This window comes from Colletotrichum siamense, assembly GCF_013390195.1.
Source record: "Colletotrichum siamense strain Cg363 chromosome Unknown KSG_Cg363_contig03, whole genome shotgun sequence".
In the NCBI taxonomy this organism is placed as follows: Eukaryota; Fungi; Ascomycota; class Sordariomycetes; order Glomerellales; family Glomerellaceae; genus Colletotrichum; species Colletotrichum siamense.
The window spans coordinates 3,778,234-3,800,463 of record NW_023501016.1 but is presented as its reverse complement, the minus strand read 5'-3'; the positions used below and the strand labels follow the sequence as shown (position 1 = coordinate 3,800,463).

The 22,230-nt window shown below is 54.7% G+C and overlaps 1 protein-coding gene across 1 annotated transcript; it reads right to left on the bottom strand.

The window, feature by feature from the left end:
- Positions 1–17,976: 17,976 nt before the first annotated feature.
- Positions 17,977–21,434, bottom strand: scp1 (Sterol regulatory element-binding protein cleavage-activating protein; the record flags this gene model as incomplete). The annotated part of the gene is made up of 2 exons (XM_036636846.1): positions 17,977–21,328; positions 21,403–21,434. The coding sequence occupies 2 exons, from the start codon at positions 21,432–21,434 to the stop codon at positions 17,977–17,979; spliced, it is 3,384 nt and encodes a 1,127-aa protein (XP_036497028.1).
- Positions 21,435–22,230: the final 796 nt, after the last annotated feature.

Below are 22,230 nucleotides of genomic sequence, written 5' to 3'. Positions count from 1 at the left end.
GGCGTGCCCTCGAGGTGGACCTCGGCCGTTGACCTGGTCTTGGTGCCGCCAGTCCTGCTCTTCCAATTGTCTTGACTCTTGCTCGACTCTCGCTGCTTGTCCCGTCCTGGTCTTGGACACTGGGGGCGACTGCAAGGGAAGGGATCACGGCCGGGTGCATGCAGAGGACGCAGTAGCTGCAGGACGTTAGCTGCAGAAGCTTGGGGCCAACGGCTGCAGCGGCGGCCGAATATGGCTGCTGAGAAGTGTTAAGGGCTTGACTCTGGCCGGAGCGGTGGCCACATGGGCCAAGCAACTGACTGACTGCAGCCCGCGCCGTCTGTGGTCCTTCTGCGGTCTGCGGTGTGCGGCCGACCATCATCAGATGTCCACTTGCCTGTAGCAAGTAGTAGGGCCCAGCTTGGCTAGCTATGCCGAGGGATGGGATGGAGGATGGGGGACGGGAGGAGATGGGACGAGCAGGCCGGACGACGCGATTGCCTGCATGATGATGCGGATGAGTCGAGTCGAGTCGCGCGCGCGCGCCGTCTCCCGAGATGGAGATGGAGATGCGATCGGAGCGTAGTCCGAGTACCTCAAGGTGAGGGGGGGACGTTGACGATTCGGCGGTGGACAGAAGCGGGCACGAGGGGGAATGACCCGGTCGGCTTACGTACACTTGCAGACTTATTGGAGACTCGGGGACTTGGGTGTCCAATGTCTCGCAACTCCCGAGTTCTCGCTGTATTGGTTGATTGATTGATTCGGATTGTATGCAGGTGCATTTGGTTGCCGGGGACATGTGCCTAAGTAAAGAAGCTGGCCGATAATTGAGGGTCTGGTAAGGTTGTTGTCGCATGGTTGCTTTACAGAGGGTTAATGAGTTACGGAGCAGCGAATAGCAACTATCGATAATAAATTTCCTGTTCCAAGGAAATGGCTATTAACAGTCGGGCCTATGGACAAAGTAAGGCATCTTTACCTTGCAAGCTGCAGCGCCTCAGTCAATCGACAAGGAAGCCAGCGCATGCTTCGGGGATGTCGAGCCGTCTCGTTTTTCGCCAATCAAGACATACGAAAGCGACTCGCACAACCGACATGGCGACTCCATCGCAGGAGGACAAAAAAAAAACAAAAAAAAAAAAAGATGGAGGGGAAGTCGAAGTGGTTTTTCACATCCGGGGCAGGCCCAGGCCCAGAATTCAATCGTGATGAGGAGGAGAAACTAACGGTCTCGTCATGAGCAAGGTCAAGGTCAAGGTCTAGACAGACGGAACGTGTCCGGAGCAGGCCCAGGACAGAAGGGGCAAGAGCAAGAGCCATCTGCGAGCGCAAGTGCCACCGCAGGAACGACAAAGTGCAAAATTGAATGCAAAGTGCAAGTGCGAGTGCAACTGCCAATGCAAGTGCAGGTGCAGGTGCAGGTGCGATAGAGGGCTACTCGGAGGGCAAAAGCAACGATTGCAACCGAATAGCAAGAGCATGAGCAGGTGCCAGGAGTGTGCTGCTCTTGCCGTACCTTGGGTAGGTATCGAAAGCAACAAGGTAAGGAAGGAAGGTAAGGTAGTGGATGGCACTATCCGTAGAACTGACACTGACATCTGCTGCTTCCCGACCCGAGACAGTCTCTTTCCTTCATGGTCACTCCTTCCTCCCGCTCTCCGAGTTGATGGTGTCGTCGTCGCCTCGCCAGCTCTTACTCTCGCTCTTACATTGCCTCGAGTTAACAGCCTTGAACCTTCTATTATCGGGTTGTCGGGGGAAAGGGCGGGAAAAGATGCAGCAGCACCGCCCCGGCGACCGACGGCGACCGGAAGCAGAATCATGAAAGCTCTCGCGTCTTGGAGACGACAAGCCCGGAGCCAAGTTTCCCATTCAAGGACCCTGTTGATGGCATTCCCCATCCCATCATCCACCATCCACCATCCACCATCCACCATCCACCATCCACCATCCACCATCACACACTATCCACCCTCCACCCGACCTCATCATGATTGCCGCCTCGTGCCTTGGTGCCCTCGTTCCCCGTGGTCTGTCCACCATCAACACCCCCGTCGACACGCTACCCAAGTGCCCACGGTACCACGCTTCACCGACCCTTACCCAGGACAAGTTGAAGACCGGTCGGGGGATAGAGACGGGGGGACGGGGGAGAGGGAGGGGCACATGCCAAGGACTCAAGCAGGAGGTCGTCGACAAGCAGGGCAGGTCGCGATGCGTGCTGCGTGCGTGCCCTGTCTCGAGGTCGGGTTTCCCAATCGCAGCGCCTAATCCAGCGGTCTCCAGCGACTCCAGCAGCGCTTGGGGGGCCCATGTCCAGCCATGTTGGACCACGTTCAGGGCCTCATCCCCGTCGTCCAGCGGGTTTCAAGGCGCAGACGTGGTGCAGAGTCGCTGGAGAAATACAGTGTCCCCTCACAGTGCGCAGGACCGATATTAAACCCGCAGCGACTAACAGAGGAATTGAAAACTCAAAATTATGCCAGACAGGGTTGGCCGGGGCTAAGATGCCTGGCACGTCTGCTTTCCCTGCGCGACGAGCCGGGGCACTGATTCAATCCCGTCGTCAAGCCAGCCAATCGTCGCTCTACGCCGCCGGCTCCACCTCCCACTTTCTCCTTTCAACCTCCCACTGCTGCCCAGTATTCTGCCCAGGCAGGGACGTAGACGGGTCCTGTGGCACTGTGCCTCTCCCCTTCTCCATTGGACCATGCGCCATGCGCAGCAGGTTGGAGTTGACCTCCAATTGCTTCTATTCCATGTCAATGTCAATGTCAATGTCAATGTCGTCGTCGTCGTTGTCGGCAGCGGCAGCGGCAGCGGCAGCGGCAACGGCAGCGTCTTCCTCGTCCTGTCCTCTCGCTTTGGCATCTGATAGCGTCACTCTACTCTCCGTCCCATGCCGGCCGGAATCCACCACATGGTGCCTACCTTACCTCGGGGAGTACTTCGTACTTTGCGGGCATTTGTCGTCGTTGTGGATGAAGAGTCGTCGTGGAGGGTCCATCTCAACCCACCCGGGCTTGTCCACTTGCACGTTTTTCAGTCCCAAAGTCTTCTGGGTCAGTGTCACCACAAGTCGACGGCCCGCCCACTCTGGTGCTGCCGGACTGGACCTTCTTTCTCCAAGCTTCACCTTACCTTAACATGACGCGAGGCATGTGGTACCCGACTGAGTCCTGACATTGCCTTGTGATCACTCAACATGACTTGTTGACCACCTCCCCGACTTCCACGCCGGTGCGGTGCTGTAGTATCCGGACCTTGCAAACTGCCCGCGTACGTCTCGACTGCGTCCTTCCCTGCCTCTACCGACATACATACGGTCTACATATCCGAACGACTATTGAGAGCAAGACACTGGCATTGGCGAATGCAAGCTCCGTAATAATCCAGTGGCTCTTCTCCACCTTCCTCCGTCGTGTCTATGCGCGAGATGGAAATGTCTGAGGTAATACATAGCTTTCTTTGCATGCCTCAGATGACAGGCACTTCAACCTGCCATTGAGAAGCCGCGAAGCTCAGGAGCTCGCTCCGTCGTCCGTCCTTGAAGCTGCCAGCCCCCCTCTTCGAATCTCCATCTGACCCCCTCCCATCAACCAACCCAACCCTCCTGGTCAGTGGTCCGTCCGGCATCATCGTCCATCGACATCATGACGAGAGCGAGGACCCTGGACCGGTAGGCAGACCCCCGTCGCCCGTGATCCCCGTAGTACCAACCTAAGCCAATGAAAATCCACCCCGCCGCCCAGTGAGGGTCACCTCATCGCGGGCACATCACCGTCACCTTCTCCACGTCCCCCACAACGCCTCTTTCGCCGTGAGCCACTGAGGGCCACAGAGGATCGGGGGGACGAGGGAGCACAAACGCCATTGTTTCCTTCTCAGGTACGCCGCCCTCCTGCGTGTGGTCCGCCCCAAAAACAAAGTTAATCACGACTCTCGCCAGCGCCGTTGCATTCGGCTCCTTCTTCCTAGCTTCTTAGCCCTCAGCACCCTCCCTGCTCGCCCGTTGCTACCTACCTTACCTATCTACCTACCTACCTACCTACGGATACCTCTTGCTATCTCATCCATCTCATCAGTCCCTCCTGCCAGCCAGTCCTGCGAGTCCAGGCCTGGGTGACACAACGTAGCCAAGCAACTCTGTAGTCTAGCTTACCTTAACTCGCTCACATCATCTCACCATGGCATGCCTTAGAGATACATCGTCTTACCTTGCCGTCCCATGCTTGACTAGTGCTTGCCTTACACAAACCTTAAGGAAGCTTTATTGATGGCTTTCTTGCTTTGCCGCGGCAACGCCCTCCCTCATCCCGTGTCTAGGGGGACGGACTGCCTCCCACACGCTCTGGTCTCTTCATCCTCCATCCTTGCGGGACGCCCTTCTTCTTTTTTGTTGTGCCTCAATTTGCCTACCCGTTCCCATCCAACAAGCTCGTCGTTATCTCAACTATTCGACTTGGGCCCCCGGCGCACGAGCGAAATGACAAGCTCCTGCCTCACGCGCGCCACGACGGGTGACAGTACCTGACAGCAGGTGTCAGTCTGTGTGGACACTGCTTAGGCTGTCTGCGCTCTGCCCTCTCTGCACTGGCAATCCAAGCCGTTAGACTACGTATGCAAGTGACAGCGCTAAGAGACGCACTATCAACTAGTACGACACGGGAACCACGTCAACTTCAGACCACCTCACCTTCAACGTTTCCACAGACCAGACCGACAGACTGCACCTACCTGACCTACCTTACCTACCTTACCTCCCAGACGACCTACTGGCTTCTACGGACCTTCTGTACTAATCCTGCACTCGGTCAACACCTCCTCCCTCTGTGGAGGGCACACGGGCCAGACAAGACACTCAAAGTCCTTTTACGGGGGGGTTCGCGGGCTGCCCGGCTGCCAAAATAGACGATGGCTCCGTCGCCCGTCGGTCATTCCTTCCATTTAGCGAGCATTGAGCAGCTGCCAAAATACACTGTACATCCGGTGGGATATCGAGCTGCAAGTCGAAGAAACGTGCGTGCGCCTTTAATCAACTACCTTGCACCGGGGCACCACACCGGTCCGGAAGGGGAAAACACCTCTCGAAACTCCGCTACCGAATCGCCCACCGGACAAGCAATGACGACGGCCATGTTCAACTTTCGACATGCCGAGCTCCTCCTACGGAACACTCCATCGGGCTCCCGCTAAATGACAGTCGTACGAGTCCCCTCTCTTGGATACGTCCTTGACTGGCAGTCCCCGGCAGCGCGGCTACAAGGTCGATCACAGTTGCTCGAGTACCGCCACTACGGGAGCGCCTAGGAATACACCACCGAACTCTGCACTACCAGCTACGAGTACCTACCTACCTTACCTTAAGGAACCTTGCGAACGCTACCCTAAATTACCGCTGCCAACCAACTATCCATCCGCCCATCTTCACAATTCAGGGTTTGCGGGTCTGCAGAAGCTGCCTCTGGACCTCTGTTTCTTCTCGCCTCTTCCCTGATTCCGAGGGCCTCCAAGACCGCCTCTTCCCAGACTTGGCCAACCTTATGGCGGCTTCACGTACTCTCCACGGGCCTCGTTCTGGAACTGGTACGATTGCACGCTATTCTTGTGACGCGCTTCAACTAAAGAGCTTCCCCGTTGTAGTCGCAGACTTCGTCACAGACCAACGTTCGCGGCGGAAGCATCCCTTGCTGGATGTAACCGTCCGGGGGGGCCAAGGGGGGGTTCACGGCGAATTTTCTGTGAGATCGCGCGGGCACGGGACCCGTCACGCCTCTTGTCGACGCGGATTCCTTGTGCAGATGGGCTTGCCGCTTGTCTGTCGAACCAGCCCCCGTCCCTGCCGGTCCACACTGGAGCCCCTAACAGCCCTCACCTCACGGGCCCTGTCACGCCTTGGACCTTTTGGTGGTTTGATGCACATCTGATTGGCTTCCCAAGGGACCTTTCGACCCTCTGCCGACCGTCGCCCAGAATTCTCGTCATCTTTGACGGTGGAGAAGGCCGTTGGACGGGGGGCAGAGCGGCACTCACTGGGAGACTGTTTCAACACTCCCCGATCAAGGACTGATTTGGTGTTGGTCTGTGTTTCGAGATCGAAACACTTGACAGGGCTCGACTGGGCTGTGTAGGCATGGGAAACACGAACTTACATCAGATAAACAGCCATACCGTCAACCGCCTTGATCAGCCGCTCGGTCGAGGCCGACTTCTGAATCGTCACCTGCAGTTAAGGGGTCAATCACCGTTTGGGACTGCAGTTCGCGAACCAGACGCCAGGTTTTTGTTATTTTTACACAAGGGGTCGATGTTTCTGGGAAACAACCGCATGCAGCTCTTGTTTGTGGATTACAGGCCGAGATTATCGCTCTCGCAACCCATGGCCATAGTCCGGTCGTCTAACGCGTATATGTGCTCGCTAATATACCCCTCCAGAACCACCGGACCCCCTGGCAACGCAACCTGCTTCCGCGAGCCATATCGACACAATCACAACTCCTGCAGATTGCACTAGTGGTCGATTGAACAAAACGTGTTTTCATTACTTTGCGCATTCACAATTGGCACGGCACTAACATAACTGCGAGCCATCTTCTCGCGACAGACGGCCTCGGGGGAAACATGACTAGCTAGCTGCTGGACTGTTCACGGCGCTCAGACCTGTCCTGCACTGGATATTGAAACATTCTGCGCCGCCACGAGGCACAGGAAGTTGGACCCAAGCGATCGGCTCTCTGGATTATGGATTTTGTGTTGCAACCCAACGCGTCAAGAATCCCAAGGCCATCAATTCTCCGAGCTGGGTCGCTCCAACGACATGGAGCCTGGAGACGACAACGACCAACAACAACAAGCCACGGCATGGGATCCTGATGGATCTACAGAGGGCACACAGAGAAACACAGCGGGGGAGGAAATGAGAGCTTCAAGGGGACGACGTGTGGCTCGCGGCAGTCGGCTCTGAGGTGCCACTGCTAGACGACGTACACGCCACATCGCCGGGTTCCCACCCAAACAAGCAAGAAACAAATTCAGGGGACAATGGGGACAATGGGGACGGGACACGAGAATGGCGCAAGACTCCCCGATTCTCTTGAGCCAAGCATCTCGTCGGGACCTTGTCATGGTCGCAAACCGTCCTTACCGAAGAGGGCCGCCCCCTGTCCAGCCATCCACATCTCTCCGGCCGTGGACGAATTAATCTAGCCTCCACCAGCATCTAAGCTCTTTTCAGGCAAGTTTCCGGCACAGCAGGCTCCTTTGGGACGGTGATCCCCGTGCTTGTCAGGAAACTGCTGCTCGATTAAGAAACGCATTTTTTCTTTTCCCATTTCCCGAGACTCACGCCCTCTCGACACCCGAAAAGACGTTGCCGCTCCTCTGTCCTCTGTCGGCAACCCTGCTGGATTGGTCGGCGGATTCAAAGTCGAATTGTATCCCCATCCCCTCCCCCCTGGCCATGTCCGGCACAACCCATGCTCAATCTTCAAGTAATGGGCCGATGGGCGATGGTTGTCATTGTTGACTCAGCATGGCCGCGGCGGCCCTGGCGCTGATCGCCCCGGCAAGTAGCAGCGGCCCCTTACCTCGAGTTGACAGCGCCGTTGACTCGCAGACGCGCAGGTCAGTCGTCGTAGGCGCACTGACGGGCGCAAGCCGCAGCACGTGTGGGCTCGTCGGGAAAGTTTACTTCAGCGACAGTCGCTTGTGAGGTTGAGCGTCTGTTTTTTTTCCTCTCTCAAGGGACTGCTTGCCGAGGGTCTGCATGCAGTACCCGAGCTGCCTGCCCGCACATCATTAGACGAACTCGACAGGCGCGAAGGGGACATCCTTTGAGAACCACAGCATGGCCAGCCCTGTTTCCTTTGGCGCGCCGAGCACACTGTTCATCCCGGGTCAAATATCGGGATAATGGCGCAGGAGGTCGCTGATGAGGCCTTCGACGTCTGCTCCCCGACAGGAAACGGCCGGCTAGGACAGATCAAGCAAGCCACCATCGAACCGAGGCGATACGTGAGGCGCACATCTGAGGCGAATGGCAGAAGCGATCTCGTGGCGCGCGAGCCGGCTCTCAGTCTAGGCTTGGCGCCGATGCGCTCATGGTACATGGAGCGGGCCTGAGCGCAGCACTGCATAACGGCAGCCGATGACTCCTGTCAGCGACCGATCGAACGTACAGAAGGTCGGTCCAGCATTTGCTATTCGTACAGCCGTCCTGCCGATTGGCATGCCAAATCGGCCTCGTGTTCCGAAAGTCAACGACGATGTTTGGCCGGACGACCACGGGATGCTCTTAAAATGCCTGCAGGGGTTTAGCACTGGCGCGCTTGTTGAAATGGTTGTGCTGATTTCCCTCCATCTGCCGGGGAGGGTTGAACCCTGCCACCGAGTCCAGACCATTTGAGGTCACCCAAGGATGACCTCATGTGTCGATCTGGCTCTCGCGAGAGGAATCTGAGAAGTTACCAGTCGCTGCACGAAGCCCAACGAGACGAATCGGCGGCGATATCATGGCGTCGACGACGTCCGCCACGAAGCGAATGTGCCGTGCCGTGCCTCACAGCCACTAATGCGGCGTGAAAAACGGTGGAGTTCCCAGCCTCGGAAAATGACGACCATCGATGCTGCAGTATCACCCGAGATTACCTACCGCCGTACGTCGTCCGCACAACAGGGCTCGAGGCATGAACAGGAAACTCGGCCGAAGACGGTCGCAATGTCCTTGTTTCCTGACATAGAAACAAATGCAATTTTCAATCGCTGTCCATGTGTGGCGATGCAGCCCTATCTTTTGGCGAACCCCTCTTGAGCCACTGTTTTGTTTCACGCAGGCACCGTGATTGTCATTGGGAAATGTTCGGCTCCCGTCCTCCCCTGGCTGGATACCTTCAATCTCCGTGGTTTACGCAAAGGAGGACAGACCCGCGACAATATTGACGCGTAAGAGAGGAGCAATCCCGAACGTCGACGAGAAGGCGGATATTAACCGATGGAGTTCTTCGAACAAGCGATCAAAGATGCATCTCGGAGCACAGGCACGGGCAAAGTCGCCGCCGTCGGTAGCTGCCTCCTCTCCCAAATTGAGAAACAAATCGCTTATTTGTTTCTTCCAATGGGTCCATGTCAAAAATCTGTACCCCGCAACGCGAACATCGCAACCCACAATGCCCATCCTCCGGGCCCCCCTTCATCCCGCTAGCATCATCTCGTTTTGCTCGATTCCGAGATGAGATTGGTCTTTTGGAGAGCTCGAGAGAGTATTTTGTTTCTAGGCCCCGGTCGTTGCTTGTTTCTTCGTACGGCGTGAGTATAGATTCCCCCGTCCCTTGTCGATGACAAGGAGCCAGGGGACGGATGGGGAGCTTGGCCGGCACCGCGATCCCCCTCTCCCGCTGAACGACATCAATTTAGCCTGGAAGGGCCGAATTGAACACCTGCTGTTTTTCCGACCAATATCCTCGGCCAATGGGCACCTTGGGCTCGACTAAACCTGCATAACTCTTGGGGGGTGGAGGTCAAGAGCGAAAACAAAGTGCGGCTGCTTCTGATCGTGGCGTTCCTAGCGCATGCCCGTCTCCACTTGAACGGCTCCCAAGCTGCCCTACCAACTGTCTCGACCTCCGTCCTACATTCTGGGCGTGGTCGGTCGAAAAGTCGAGCGATATTCAAGGATAGGCATCCTGGAAAGAAGGCCTAAGGCCGTCCTCGACGACGCTAAACTTTCAGAGCCCCTACATACTGCAGCGGAGAGCTCACAGCCGACATTTGGCCCTTGGGAGCGCAGAGGTGAGACTGGAGCTGCCCAGCGTACGCTTGTACCCAACTGGAAGTGGGCTCCAGTGGTGATGCTGCAATAGCATCGATATTAAGGCGTGGAAATCTCGAGCAGGGCCCATGCAAAACCCTTCCTCGCCTCGAACTGCCACCGGATTGCTACGAGAGCAAACGTTTTGATTCCGGCTAGCTGAGCCTGGCTTGATGGCGACAGTGGCAAGCAACCTCCGCCTCCCGGACCCGGCAGTCCACGCGGAAGACGATTCACCGGCGTGAGAGCTTCATTGTGCCTGACTGACTTGAGCTGCTGCCACTACTGCCAATGCTACTCTGGTCCCTTTACCCACCGCAGAGCCTTGCGTGCGACGTTCCGCAGGCACGTCCCTAGCTGACGTTGCAAAGGCAGCGGCCGCAACTACACGACGTTGCCTCGACCGTCATTGCTACGGGACAAGAACCTCTGTCACGGGACTCGTGTTGATGCGGGAGAGGGAAGGCAAAGCCTCGAGATCGCAGACACTGCAGATGACATCGATAGGGACGGGCCATGTAAACGAGGCGCATATGTCATCAGCAGTGCTACGAAGCAAGTTGAGTGCCATGGCAAGTGACAGACGTTTTTGCCAGGGTATCGAATTCGCCTCTTCGCCGCCGCGAGAACCACCTTGACAGTGATGTCGCGTTAATTGTCGTCGCCATTGTCGTCCGGGGCCGCTACCATCGGGTTGGGCCCCCTGTGTCTATCAGTCTCTAGACCCAGACCGCATGCTCCTCCCCGCCTCCGTCACAATGTCCGTCCGTCACTCGCATCATCAAAGGTGTGTTCATCAACAGGAAGCCAGTATGATGACGAACGAACGACGGGAGGGGGCGTCGCCGGAGGGCTAGAGCAGCTCTTCGTACGATTATGATGGCCACGCCTCAACCTCTCATGTCAGGACGACTCGCGCGAATGTCTGAGCAAGGTGGTCTTGAAACCCTCTTCCCCTCCTTCGCCCGCCAGAGTAGTATTGAATCGCAAGATTCTTTCCGAAGCAAAAGTGGAGCTAGAGTCGCAAGGACAAGAAACCTTCTTTTTTGTCATTCTTGTCAACTTGGCAGCCAAGGGCTTGAGGCGGTGGTATGCTCGCTCGCCGGGCTGGATGGGGGAGCTTTTCTATTCGTGTTATCTCCGTGTTTGAAATTCTCGTACCGCGCAAGATTTGCTACGTCGTCGTCGTCGACCAAGTGCGCGTACATGCGGACGTCTCCGTTTCTCTTGACTCTCGTCTCGCCCACGACATCTAACCACATCCATGGTACACGGAATCCTCATCGTGTCCATTCTGGATCCGCTCCACCTGTCTTCATCAAAAAGCAAACACAATGGAAAATGCGGCGATTAGACGAGGTACACGAGCAGATTGCAACGTGGGTTCTTTTTACTCTCCGGCTGCCACATATAACTCACCGGCACTTGGACCCCTTTTTCTCCACTCCCCGTCGTCGTCGTCGTCGTGTCGTCCTGGGCCTTGATCCCCATCCGGTTCAGACTTCCCCGAGTCCATGATCCATGAGGCCCAGAGCCGCCGGGCAGGTGGCCCACAAGGGCCCGGACGTCGGAAGATGGATGTTCAGAAGGAAGCTACTACAGCAAAGAGAGAGAGAGAGAGGGTTAAGAGCTAAGACTGGAAAGGAAGATCACCGCGGCGGCACCCAGGGCTCGTAAGGTCCGGAGATCTCGGGCCACAGGTGATCATAGCTCTGTGAGATATCTGCCTTTTCTTCGTTTGATGTGATGTTGGCGAGCTGCCAATGGCCAGGTTTGCTATGTTTTTAACGTTACGTAGGTAGCAATGGCAGCGGGCAAACATCTTCAGCGGTACGACTACGACACAGCCAAGGACAGGAAGGCGACGACGGCGGCGGCGGCGGCGAACATGGCGAACGGGATAATCGTTGCTACTGCTACACACACCATAGTCTCTCTCTCGCCTGTGTGTACGCGAACGCTGGTACGGTACGGTACAGTCGTACTCTTTGCACGCAGAGGAGAGAGGGTGTGTATACGGGTTGCAGACGTAACGGCGATCAGAGCTTGACGGGCGGTACATGCCTCCGGTCCAGTTATCCATGATCCCCCATCACGTCCTTTGTGCTAATCCACCACGTCCCTACATGACAGCCCCCCCGTCCGCCGTAACTGTAACTGACGTCTGGTTCCCTGCCTCGAGGAGGGGCGTGATGGTGGTGCGGGCACTTTGGGGCCTTGGATCTTGGGCGTTTAAGGACTTGGACTTTCTCGCTCGAATCGTTGCTTTCTTTATTTTCCACACTCTGATATAACCAACCAAGTCCATATTCACCCCCTCCCCCCACCCTCATTCTCTCGCTGCTGCTGCTGCTGGTACTCTGAACTTCTTACACACGCCACACCCCCTCCCCTCCTGCCCTTCCCATGGAATCCCCTTATTCCTGCAACGAATGTGGACAGTGTACTGTAGCGAACTGTGTTAGTGCCGGTTCCGTGCTTCTTCGGATGTTTTCTAGAGTAAGCGTAGTGGGCATCGCAGCATCTTTTCTGGGTTGCCACGCGCCTTTCGGTGGCCCGCCGCCCGCCTGCCTGTCTGTCTGTCTGCCCCCCCTTTTTGAGTAGCAGTGCTTCTCCTGCTTGCTGCGGGATGTATCCCGTACGAGCTTGCCTTGGCTCTCGCGCACACACGTCCTTTTCTAACGTATCTGGTGACGGCGGGAACGTCTCTCGTTCCAAGGTAGATGGGATGTGCTCTCTTTCTTGTGAACAGCTTAGCAATAAGCTCGGCGAGATGTGGGAAAGGTTGAGCTAACACGTACCCTCCTTCCCCCCTCTTCCCCTTATTCCCACGTTGTCTCCTCGCCTCCTGGAGCAGTCCGCCCGACATCCGTAATTTGTTGCTTCACGTTGTGAACGACAACGCGCGCGCGCGTGTCCGCTGTGCTTCCCCGGGGATGGTGGCGGTGGTGGTTCATGAAGGGGAGCAGAGAAGAAGGGTAGGGGGGAAAGGTACCGTCAAGGTAGTAGCCGTCCCTTAGCCAGGCTCTCTGGGGAGGGGGGGATTGATCGCTCCGCTGTGCGGTGCCGTTAAGCCTTACTCGCTACTCTATTAAGACTCAATCACCCTCCGGGATTAATAACACACACAGAGAGGGATTGAGTAAGTGGCGGAGCTCTCTCTGCCCTTGCTCAGATCGGGGGATTAGGGGAATATCAAAAGGGGCATGGGGGTGGTAAGGGAGGCGGGGAGGAACGGGAAGGCTTGGGCTTGCATTTGACGGTGGAAAGGAAAAGCAGGTTGAGCAACGTTCACCTGAGGGAGATTGGAGGTTTCGCGGCGGCGTGAAAATATACCTCGTAAATGGCCCGTCTATATCACGCATTTTTGCCATTGCAGAATGGGGGCTTGAGGAAGGGGAAAGAGATGATTAAGAGACTCTCGATGGGGTTTCGGACATTTTCGTAGATGGATGCCCAACGACGTGGGACTCGATGGAACGCGTTTCCCCCTTCCCCTTTGCCATCCCCCAGCTCTCTCTCTCCCATTCCACGTCTGTTGATGGGCGACGAACATGTTCTGTGCACTGCGAAGTTCCGAACCGTTTTCTCCATGCCCCTAGATCCTAACGATGTGAAGGGAGATGGACTGCCGCCGTTGGATCCCGTCTCAGGGGGTGGGCTGTGGTCGTGGCGGTGGCTGGCTTTGCTTGTTGTCGATGTTGCGGTGGGACTCAAGCGAGATATGCTACGGTTGCGGTACCGGTATATCACCAGAGTTAAAATCGAGATATACTTACAAAGGCGCACATATCGATAGGCATTTTCTTCTCCGGGAGGGAAAAGGAAAAGAATTACCGGGCTCGGTCAGCACAAGGGGCGGTGATTTGGGTTCCGAGCCGAATATCGGTTTGGAGGTTGAGATCCAATGTGATTAATGTTCTATGCACTTGTCATTTTTCTTCTCCCCTTTATTGATCGATCGGCTCGGAGCATTTGCAAAGGAGAGAGCTTGATTTCCGCGCCGGCAACATGGGGGTCCGTCGATGGGGACGGGACTTTTGTCGTTATGGGTCGAGCCCATCTGTGTGATTGACTCGAGAGGCGAGAGTGTGTCGTTTGGAGGTGCCGATGGATGCCCAACTCTGTTGATCTCGGCCTCTTGCGGGCGGCCCATGGTCTTGGGTCATGGTGCTCCACGCTGTCCACTCTGAATGTCCATCATAGCCAAAGTCGTAGAATCTCTTGACAGATGAGATCTGGATTCGGCCATATCTTTCCACTGTACGACTCGCGTGCTCTGTCCAAGCTGTTGTGTTCGGTAAGAATACGCGGAGGACGACGGTCTAGAGTGCTTGGTGAGCTCACTTGTGTCTTCTGCAGCGCGGGCTGGCGATCGTTGTGTCAGTCGTAAGCACCGCTTTGGAAGTTTGTCAACAGGATGGCCGTCCAGCCCGTCGATCCATTGCGTTTGGTGTCGTGAAGACTCGACGAGGTCTTATGGGCGAGATCTACAAGACTAGTAAATTCTCGTTTGGGTCTTGTCCGTGACTAGATTATCTGCAGAAATTGACATCCCACTACTCCAAGTGCGGAATCGAAGTCTTTGGCCTCATCCAGGCGTTCGTGATATTTCCCGTTGGGGATGTCTAGACTCCCATCGCTCCAACTCTTTCTTAGGACGGATGACCTCTCCTCTCGGGCACACTTTAGCTCAGCGTCCATGAGATTCATAGATATTGTTGTTTGAATAGACGCCAGACTCCAGAAGAGTCCAAGTGGCTGTTACTTCGTAACGAACGAGCTCGTCAGAGGAAACTCAGAGACTGTGCCCAAACCCCTGTGCTGGACCATCTGAGCATCTTGGTCCCGACATCGAGATAGTGAGGCCGTCGTTGTTTCGACGAGAGGATGGGTACTCTTTACCATAGTTTTATAGCCTGTTCGTTCGTTTCCAAATCCAGAGACATATCGACATTGCTACTTGTTTGCGGTGAGAGTACAACGACGCACCTTCTTCTACCATGTCCCGAGTCAAATTGTTAGTTAAGTCCTTCATGCAGCCATGGGAATTTTTTTTCCGCAATTCAGTCGGCGGGATACTGTCTTTTCCCTGTTTGTTTCAGCAGGAAGTTGGCATTGTCTGTTCTCCCCTCATTATCAGAGCGGAATGTGTTGAACTCAGACGCTTGAAAGCTCTATTCTGATTCTGCTTGCCGCCCTCTCCTGTTAATCCGGATTGTATAACTCAGCAACGATTCAATGGGAGCATAAAAAAGGACGCGCCACGCAGGGACTCTTGGATTGACCAAGGATTTGAAAACGTATGATGGCGAGCCCCTAGCTTTACCACTCGGGGCAAAGATTCAGTTTGTTCTCTCAGCAGTGGAAACAATCTTCCAGAGCCTTCATCTATGATACAAAGTCCCAAAGCCTGGTTTCAGTTGCAGACAGTCTCGCCGCAACGAACTCCATACCAATGGGCATGATCTGCGTTTCCACAAAGGACAACTCGGAACGTTTTTCACGGTTTTGCGTCTCGGTTCATGCAGACATGGCCACCTTGGTCAGATGGAGTCTTCTCTGACGGCTTGAACTCCGTCGGTCGTCAGGAATCTCTCGAGTCCAAAGGCGAAGAACGTTGGCCACACGACTCCCGCTCTGAAAGTAGTTATGGGCTGGTCGGAAGTTGTATACATAGCCCTGGCTCTTCTGGGCGTTCTATGGAAAACGCAAGCAACAGAATCGACCTCTGTTGGGGTCTGCGTCTAATAGCGATGAAAACTGACGTTTTACAAGGGCCTCATGCCACAGTTGCTTAGCCAGCATAGCCCGTCTCGAAGGACGCTATGCCACAGCTCCTCCCTTTCGACCTCCCTTCACGATCCGGAATTTATACGGGCAGTAATACACACATAACTATGGGCGAAGCATCGCAGACTCTGCCGAGTAACTAGTGATTCACGAAACACGCGCGATTAGCGGCTTGCTTCAATTGTAGAAGCCCAAAAAGAAGCCTGTTATCCCGGCGACATTTGTCCGATGGCTTGGGAATAACGGGGCCTGATGGCACTTTTATTGGCTTTGTGAGATAGTCCCATGAAATTGAAGTACCTTGAACTGGAGACAAGACGTTTGTTGTCCGTCATAACGAGGGTATATATTAGTCGTGTTATCATTCACTTTACGACTAACGGCCAATGCTTACAGGAGAAGCAAGCTTGGAGCGCAGTTAAACCAGACCACGCGAGGACATTCAACCCAACGGTGTCGTCACTTGAATGCATCTCCATGTGTAATATCTGAACGGCCAAGAGGGCAAATCGACTCTGTGACGAATAATCCAGTAAGAATACTCCAAAGCCAACGATGCCGACCTACAGGAAGACAATTTCTCCAAGAACAGACCGAACTGTCTTTTCTTCCTGTGTAAGATATCAGCTGTGAATGGTCTACCTCTGTTGCTGAGAGAAAGCAGAGACCTCAGACTATTTCTGGTGCGCCGTCAACTTAGAAACGGGGGCTGGACCAAACCACTTCTTCTACCTCACAAGAAATCTTCACAGATGGCTTGACTGGGTCGTTCTCAGGCTCGCAAACTCATGCTCGAAACACAGGCAGACCAGAATGGGCGAGCACCGCCAAGCTCAAAAAAGCCTCCATGTGTCATATCAGGACGGGCAAAAGCCATTACGACTTCTTGACGAAGGATTTGTCAGGAATACGTAGACAAGGCCCAGCGACGACGACCTATAAGAACACAACTTATTCAAGAACTAAGGAGGGTTTGGTCAAGGCGTCAGCGCTGCATTGCGATGCTTCCACCAGTGCTGGAGAAGAAACAGGATCAGTCCTCTGCATTTGGTGCATCGAAAAGAACGAATATAAGAACCGAACCGAATCGCGTTTTATACTCAACAAGTAAGCATCGCGCGTGGCGTAATCAAGACGCATCGCAGGCTCACAATTCCATATGTGGACGCTTTGATGAGGACCAGACCAGTGTCGTCAACCAAGCCTCTTCTGTTTTTAAAACCCCATTCAATTCCAACCGGGGTTGAGAAGAGCAATGGTCTGGGCTGTATACCATGTTTTCTAGCACCATCGAGTTTGATCAGAGGAAGTCCTCAGTTGAGTTCTAACAAGTCGATATGCTAGGTTCTACTAGAAAACAAACACATTCTAATACAAGTGCAAATAAACTCGGGCTTTTGACGATGACGGACAGAGATCACACCACAATCAAGCTAAATCTCTGATGTACTCCTCTTACTCTATTAGAAGAGTGACGATGCCTTTGAGATCTTGGTCATCCTGTGCTGCGTAAGTTTCTACCAGCTGCTTCATTTGTGGTTCAGGATCCACAAACTGTATAATACCAGACTCTTTTACACTAAACCACCAACCTCAAAGACAGACGACACTTCGATAGCTCACGTGTTTCGTACTGGGAAGACAGATCTTTCAGTAACAGTCGTATATAAGTTTTCGAACATCCCTTAGACCCCGAAGTCTACAATAACACCCACCAGATGCATCCTTTCAAGGGATCCTTTGTCAAAACCTAGAAACTATTCGCTTCTACAGATATCAGTCAACAACAGGTGCGTCTACGTACTTGGGCATTCGCTCCAGATTTCATTCCACTATCCGTGGCCTCCGTGGTCTCCAGTCATCCTCGACCCAGTATTCATCATAAGTCTGCGTCGATTGACGTACATCGAGCACTAGGTACTATGATATGTGAAAATCGTGTCACTACGACTTTGCTCGGCCAACGAACTCATCAATCGTCTTGGGGACGTAGTCAAACTCGACACTGCTCGCGAGACTATGTTTCGCCATCTCCTTAGTCTTTCTGGCGACTTTTGCTTTGATTTTCTCCGGGGGCGCGCTCGTGACATTTGTGGTGGTTCTCAACAATACCCGCGTCCGAGGCCTTATGCATACAGCAGCTCACGTCAACATACAACAGTTGACCATCATAATTGAAGTTTCAATTCATCGTATTGGGAGTCTGAAAAAACCCATCCCCACCAGTTCATGACGAGGTATCACCAAGTAGACTAAAATATAAACACCCAAATCGATATCCCAACAAACTCCCTTCGTGATCCGGGGTATATAAAAAGAAGAAATAAGAATAAAAAGCGGAAAAGATACGCCGTCCATATCGCGGTCCTAAAACTGCACTTTTCCCATTTGTCGACTCAAATCCACGATGGGACCTTCATGCGCTGGTGTGTAACGCCGCCCGCCGGCTTCCTTCGTCGGCTACCGAGATTCAGGAGGTCCCCGTTTCCGGCTTCGGCCAGGTCCTCGAAATGCTGATGACCGACCGTGATGAGCTTAATGATGTTTCCGAACCCCACCGCCACAGATGCTGTGCCAACCTTGACCATAGGACCAAGCTCAGAAATGATGAGATGCGAGCCGTTCTCGAACTCCGAGTGCAACGGCTTGGTCTCGTAAATCTCCTCCCGACCCAACTCTGAGGCGACCCATACTTCCCAGTTGTCCTGGGATCTGCTAGGCCTCTTCTCTAGTCGTTGGTACATCCTCCGTCGTAGGCCACCCGTTGTCGTCGGAGACGACTCTCCACTGCTTGATCCACTGTCGTAGTTGTCCTTCCGAACACCAACAAGAAAGCCATTAGGGAGCGCCTCCCATGTGCCAGGATTGGCGATTTGCCGCTTCGACTCGATTGTATCATGCCACAAAGAGCAGCTGCGGCTGGGCGGCATGCTCGTGTTGCGGAAGCAGATGACATTCCCTTCCTCCTTACAGGTGTAAGTCTGGATGATACAGTCGCCCGAGTCAGCGTGGTTGTAAGCGATGCCAAATGACACAAGTCCAACCGAGCCGCACTGCGGTTTGCGTCGCGAGGAGTGGAAACACCTGAGTGACCGCGGCTGGATTGGCTCCGTTTCAAACGTGTGGAGCAGGGTGTTGGTCTTCGCGTCGACGAGATCGACCGTCTGAGATCTGGCAACTAGAAACGAGCTAAGCGCAGACAGCGGCACGACTTGATACGCGTCTCGATCCTCGATGGAGTGAACATCCAAACTTTGCGAAACCCACGAGTTGTCTTGCTGATGCGTTGCAACGTGAATGCACCCCTTTCTGGATGCAGTCAGGATCGATAGTTGCTGGTTTCCGCCCGGCGCGTTCTTCTGCACCAGCGGCCTAACGGAGGTGAGCGGGCTCTTGCAGATGGTAAACTCCATGGGCTCCTTTGAGCCGGGAAAGATCTGGGTCATCGTTCCGTTTCGTCGCACAATGACCAGAGGGCTCGAGTAGTCGAACGTCGGCGTGCCGAAGAAGAAACCCTCCGGTTTTTGGCCGTTCAGTTCCACCGGCACTGATTTGCTCCATCGGTGCTCTTGCAAGTTCCATAGAAAGACCTTGCGAGAGGATAACAGAGCCAACCAGTTGGACTTCTTGTCTGTTGCGACGGCCAAGACGGGAAAGGGATTCTCCGGCGGTGGCTCGACATCAGCGAGCGAGTAGCCAATGATGCCCGATCGAACGTCCCAAACCCGCACTGAGCGGTCGAGACCTACAGAGATGATGTGACCGTCGTAAGACGACGACATCAGAACAACGTCGAGGGCGTGTTCCTCCGGCAATGTCTCGACTGCAAGGAGAGGCTGATCGCTGAAGTCGTCATTTCGTCTGGATTCGGCATCGTCACCCCATAGCAAGTAATGCATGAGAAGACGTACAGCCGACACGATGAACAGCACGGTAACTAGAAAATGCTTCAAGTGGTGGTCGATGAAGTCGTAAAGCGCTGGTAACAAGGGTCGCTCGGGCATGCGCGGGGTACGATCGGCGCCGTTGAGTACAAAGACCAGTGGATCGTAGACGCGCGCGATGTAACTGTGGGAGTTTGGCTTGATGACGTTGATGACCTCGCGCGCGCTTTCGTGGTCTTGCAACCGAAGCCACGACGTCGGACTGCGCGCTTGATGAATGTCGACAAGCATCGCATTCTTCTGCTGGCTGAAGTTGACGGTGTCTCGACCTATCCTGAAAATTCCACGTACAAGCCTGAACATCGTGTCATTCTCGAAAAAGTGCCACTGCGCAATCAAGACAAATGTGATCATGACGACGGTGCCGGCGATCCGAGTTGACAGAGCGATTTTCCCTTGAAGCATGGCCTCGAACCAGCTTCTTTTGAGTGGCTGCTCCTGGCCATATCGATTGTTCTTGAGCGATGCTTTGGCGAGTGCGTCACCCAGCTCTGTTCGCCGGACATCGACGCTGAGGACAGCCAGAAAAAATGTCGACAGGTAGAAAAAGTCAAACACAATTGCAACGGAAACAAAAGTGCAGAATGCGGACACGCCGGGTGAGACCACCTTGGACAGGCCCCACAGGATGAAGACGTTTTGCGCCGAACTGGCTAAAGCGATGTGTGCCGTTTCGCCAAATGCACGGCTGATTCGACTACTCGTGCTGTTTTCCGAGGGAGTCATGATGACGGCGTTGATAAGTCTGAAAATGTTCTCGAGACTCATCGAGAGAACCACGACCGGATACGCCGCTTGTGGAATCCCCGAGAGGTCGACGCGAAAAACGGCACATACCGTGAAACTCGACATTATGGAAACAACGATCTGAGCGAAGACCGTGACTATGAGGCCGACCTTGGACTTGACGGCTCGTAATTTTGAAAGGCTGAATAAGAAGTAAACCGATACCAGGCCGTATGCAAGAGCCAGTATTACCGTATCTTGCATAGAGATGGGCATAAATTGGAACTCATAGAGTTGGCTGGTCATGCTCTTGCCATCGGCGGGATATGCGGTCCACGTATTTCTCATACGTGTAGCGAGCGCTTCTGCCTTTCTTTCCCATTGGCGGCCAACCGGGGAATCGCGGAGGTGTATTAGGGTGATCACCAAGGCATCCGCTGCCATGAGTTTTCGGTCCTCGAAGCGTTTCCCGCTGAAGACAATGGAGTGCCTCAGAGTCACATTGACTGAGGTAGGTTGCGTTTTCCTAGCATTCACCGTCGATAGAATGTCCGCGTCGTCGAGTATGCGCTCCGTGGAGCAGGCCCAGTACTGAAGTGGCGAATGGAAGAACCAAGACTGATTTGTGAGGCCATTGACGACATGGAAGGCATCCCGGTCTCCTGGAGCGAGATCCACGTGCGGGTCGTGGAGACGGAGGGTCGTTACGGGCCGGCGCGGGCTGAAATCTTTGGTGGGACCAAGAAGCTCATCTTGCAGTTCAAGAGCGCCAAGCAAGACATCGCGTTCCAAAGCCTTCATGTAACTGCCGTGGACCCATATGGAACGCATTATAACGTCGGGCTCGGTGCTGTTCTCCTTGAGCGGCTGCGCTGCAGTCCACACGTGGTGGGGGAGATTGGAGGCGCCATTGCTAAGGTCGGACGTGTATAGATATGGAAATGGGTAGATGAGGATGGCGGCAACGGCCACAGAAATGATGAGTGTCGTAACGACGTGTCTCGCAGCGTATCGACCGTATCGCGCAAAGCATCGGCGGAGAGGATGGTTCGGGGCAAGGACAGGAGCTTCCGTAGTTCTGAAGGGCAGTTAGTCAAGAGATGCGCGTGAGACCGAGGCACGAGTGCGGGCGGCAATGTAAGCGGTCCATACCCTCGCAAAGGATACAGCAGATACCAAATCATCTGCGGCGACGGTTGCAAGTTGACTTGCAGCAGCTGCAGCAGAAGAAGAGGTTAAACTCGGTTGCAGAAGCGGAGGCGGCTCAGGCGAGCTTTCGAACCATCCACTGTTTATCTGCACAGAATGATGTTGGAGGCCTGCAGGAGTTGGTCGTCGCACTCATGATTCGGTTCGACGGGCAGGCTAGGCGAGGCGGCCAGACGGATGGGACATTAGCGACGGGCCGGGGGATCGTTGGTTGTGCAGGTCTGTCGAAACTGGGGAACGGAGAGGTGAAAGCTTTTGAAATCAATGCGCGCGAAGGAGGGATGTGGGCGCGGCTCTGTCAAGTAGTGTGTATTTGCGTCTGGGAGGAGACGGGGATTGGACGTGGTCGGTCGGTTCCACGTTCGTCGGTCGATCGGGTGTCGGGAGAGGGTGGAAGTGGAACGACGGCGGCGGGCACCTGCGATGGAGCCAGACGAGAGAAGACAAGACTAATCCTGCTAGTCCGGACTGGCGGCTTGGAAGACGTTGTGGAAATTGTGTTAGTCGCAGGTCGGGAGGTATTCAATTGGGACGCATGTCCTTTCGTCGGTGCGCTGGTGGGTGTTGTTTGTGCCCGGCGTCTGTGGTGCGGGCGGAGCAAGTCGCAGGTGCTCAAGTCTGGGAGCAATTAATCTCGTTGGAGTTTGGCAGCTTGGGCGACGGGAGATGCGGAGAATAATATGCGGCGACCAAGGCAGGCGTAAATCGGGACGGCTTTCGGGGGGCGACCCTGGGTTGGTAAAGCGGGAGGTTGATGGTGTTGACAAAAGA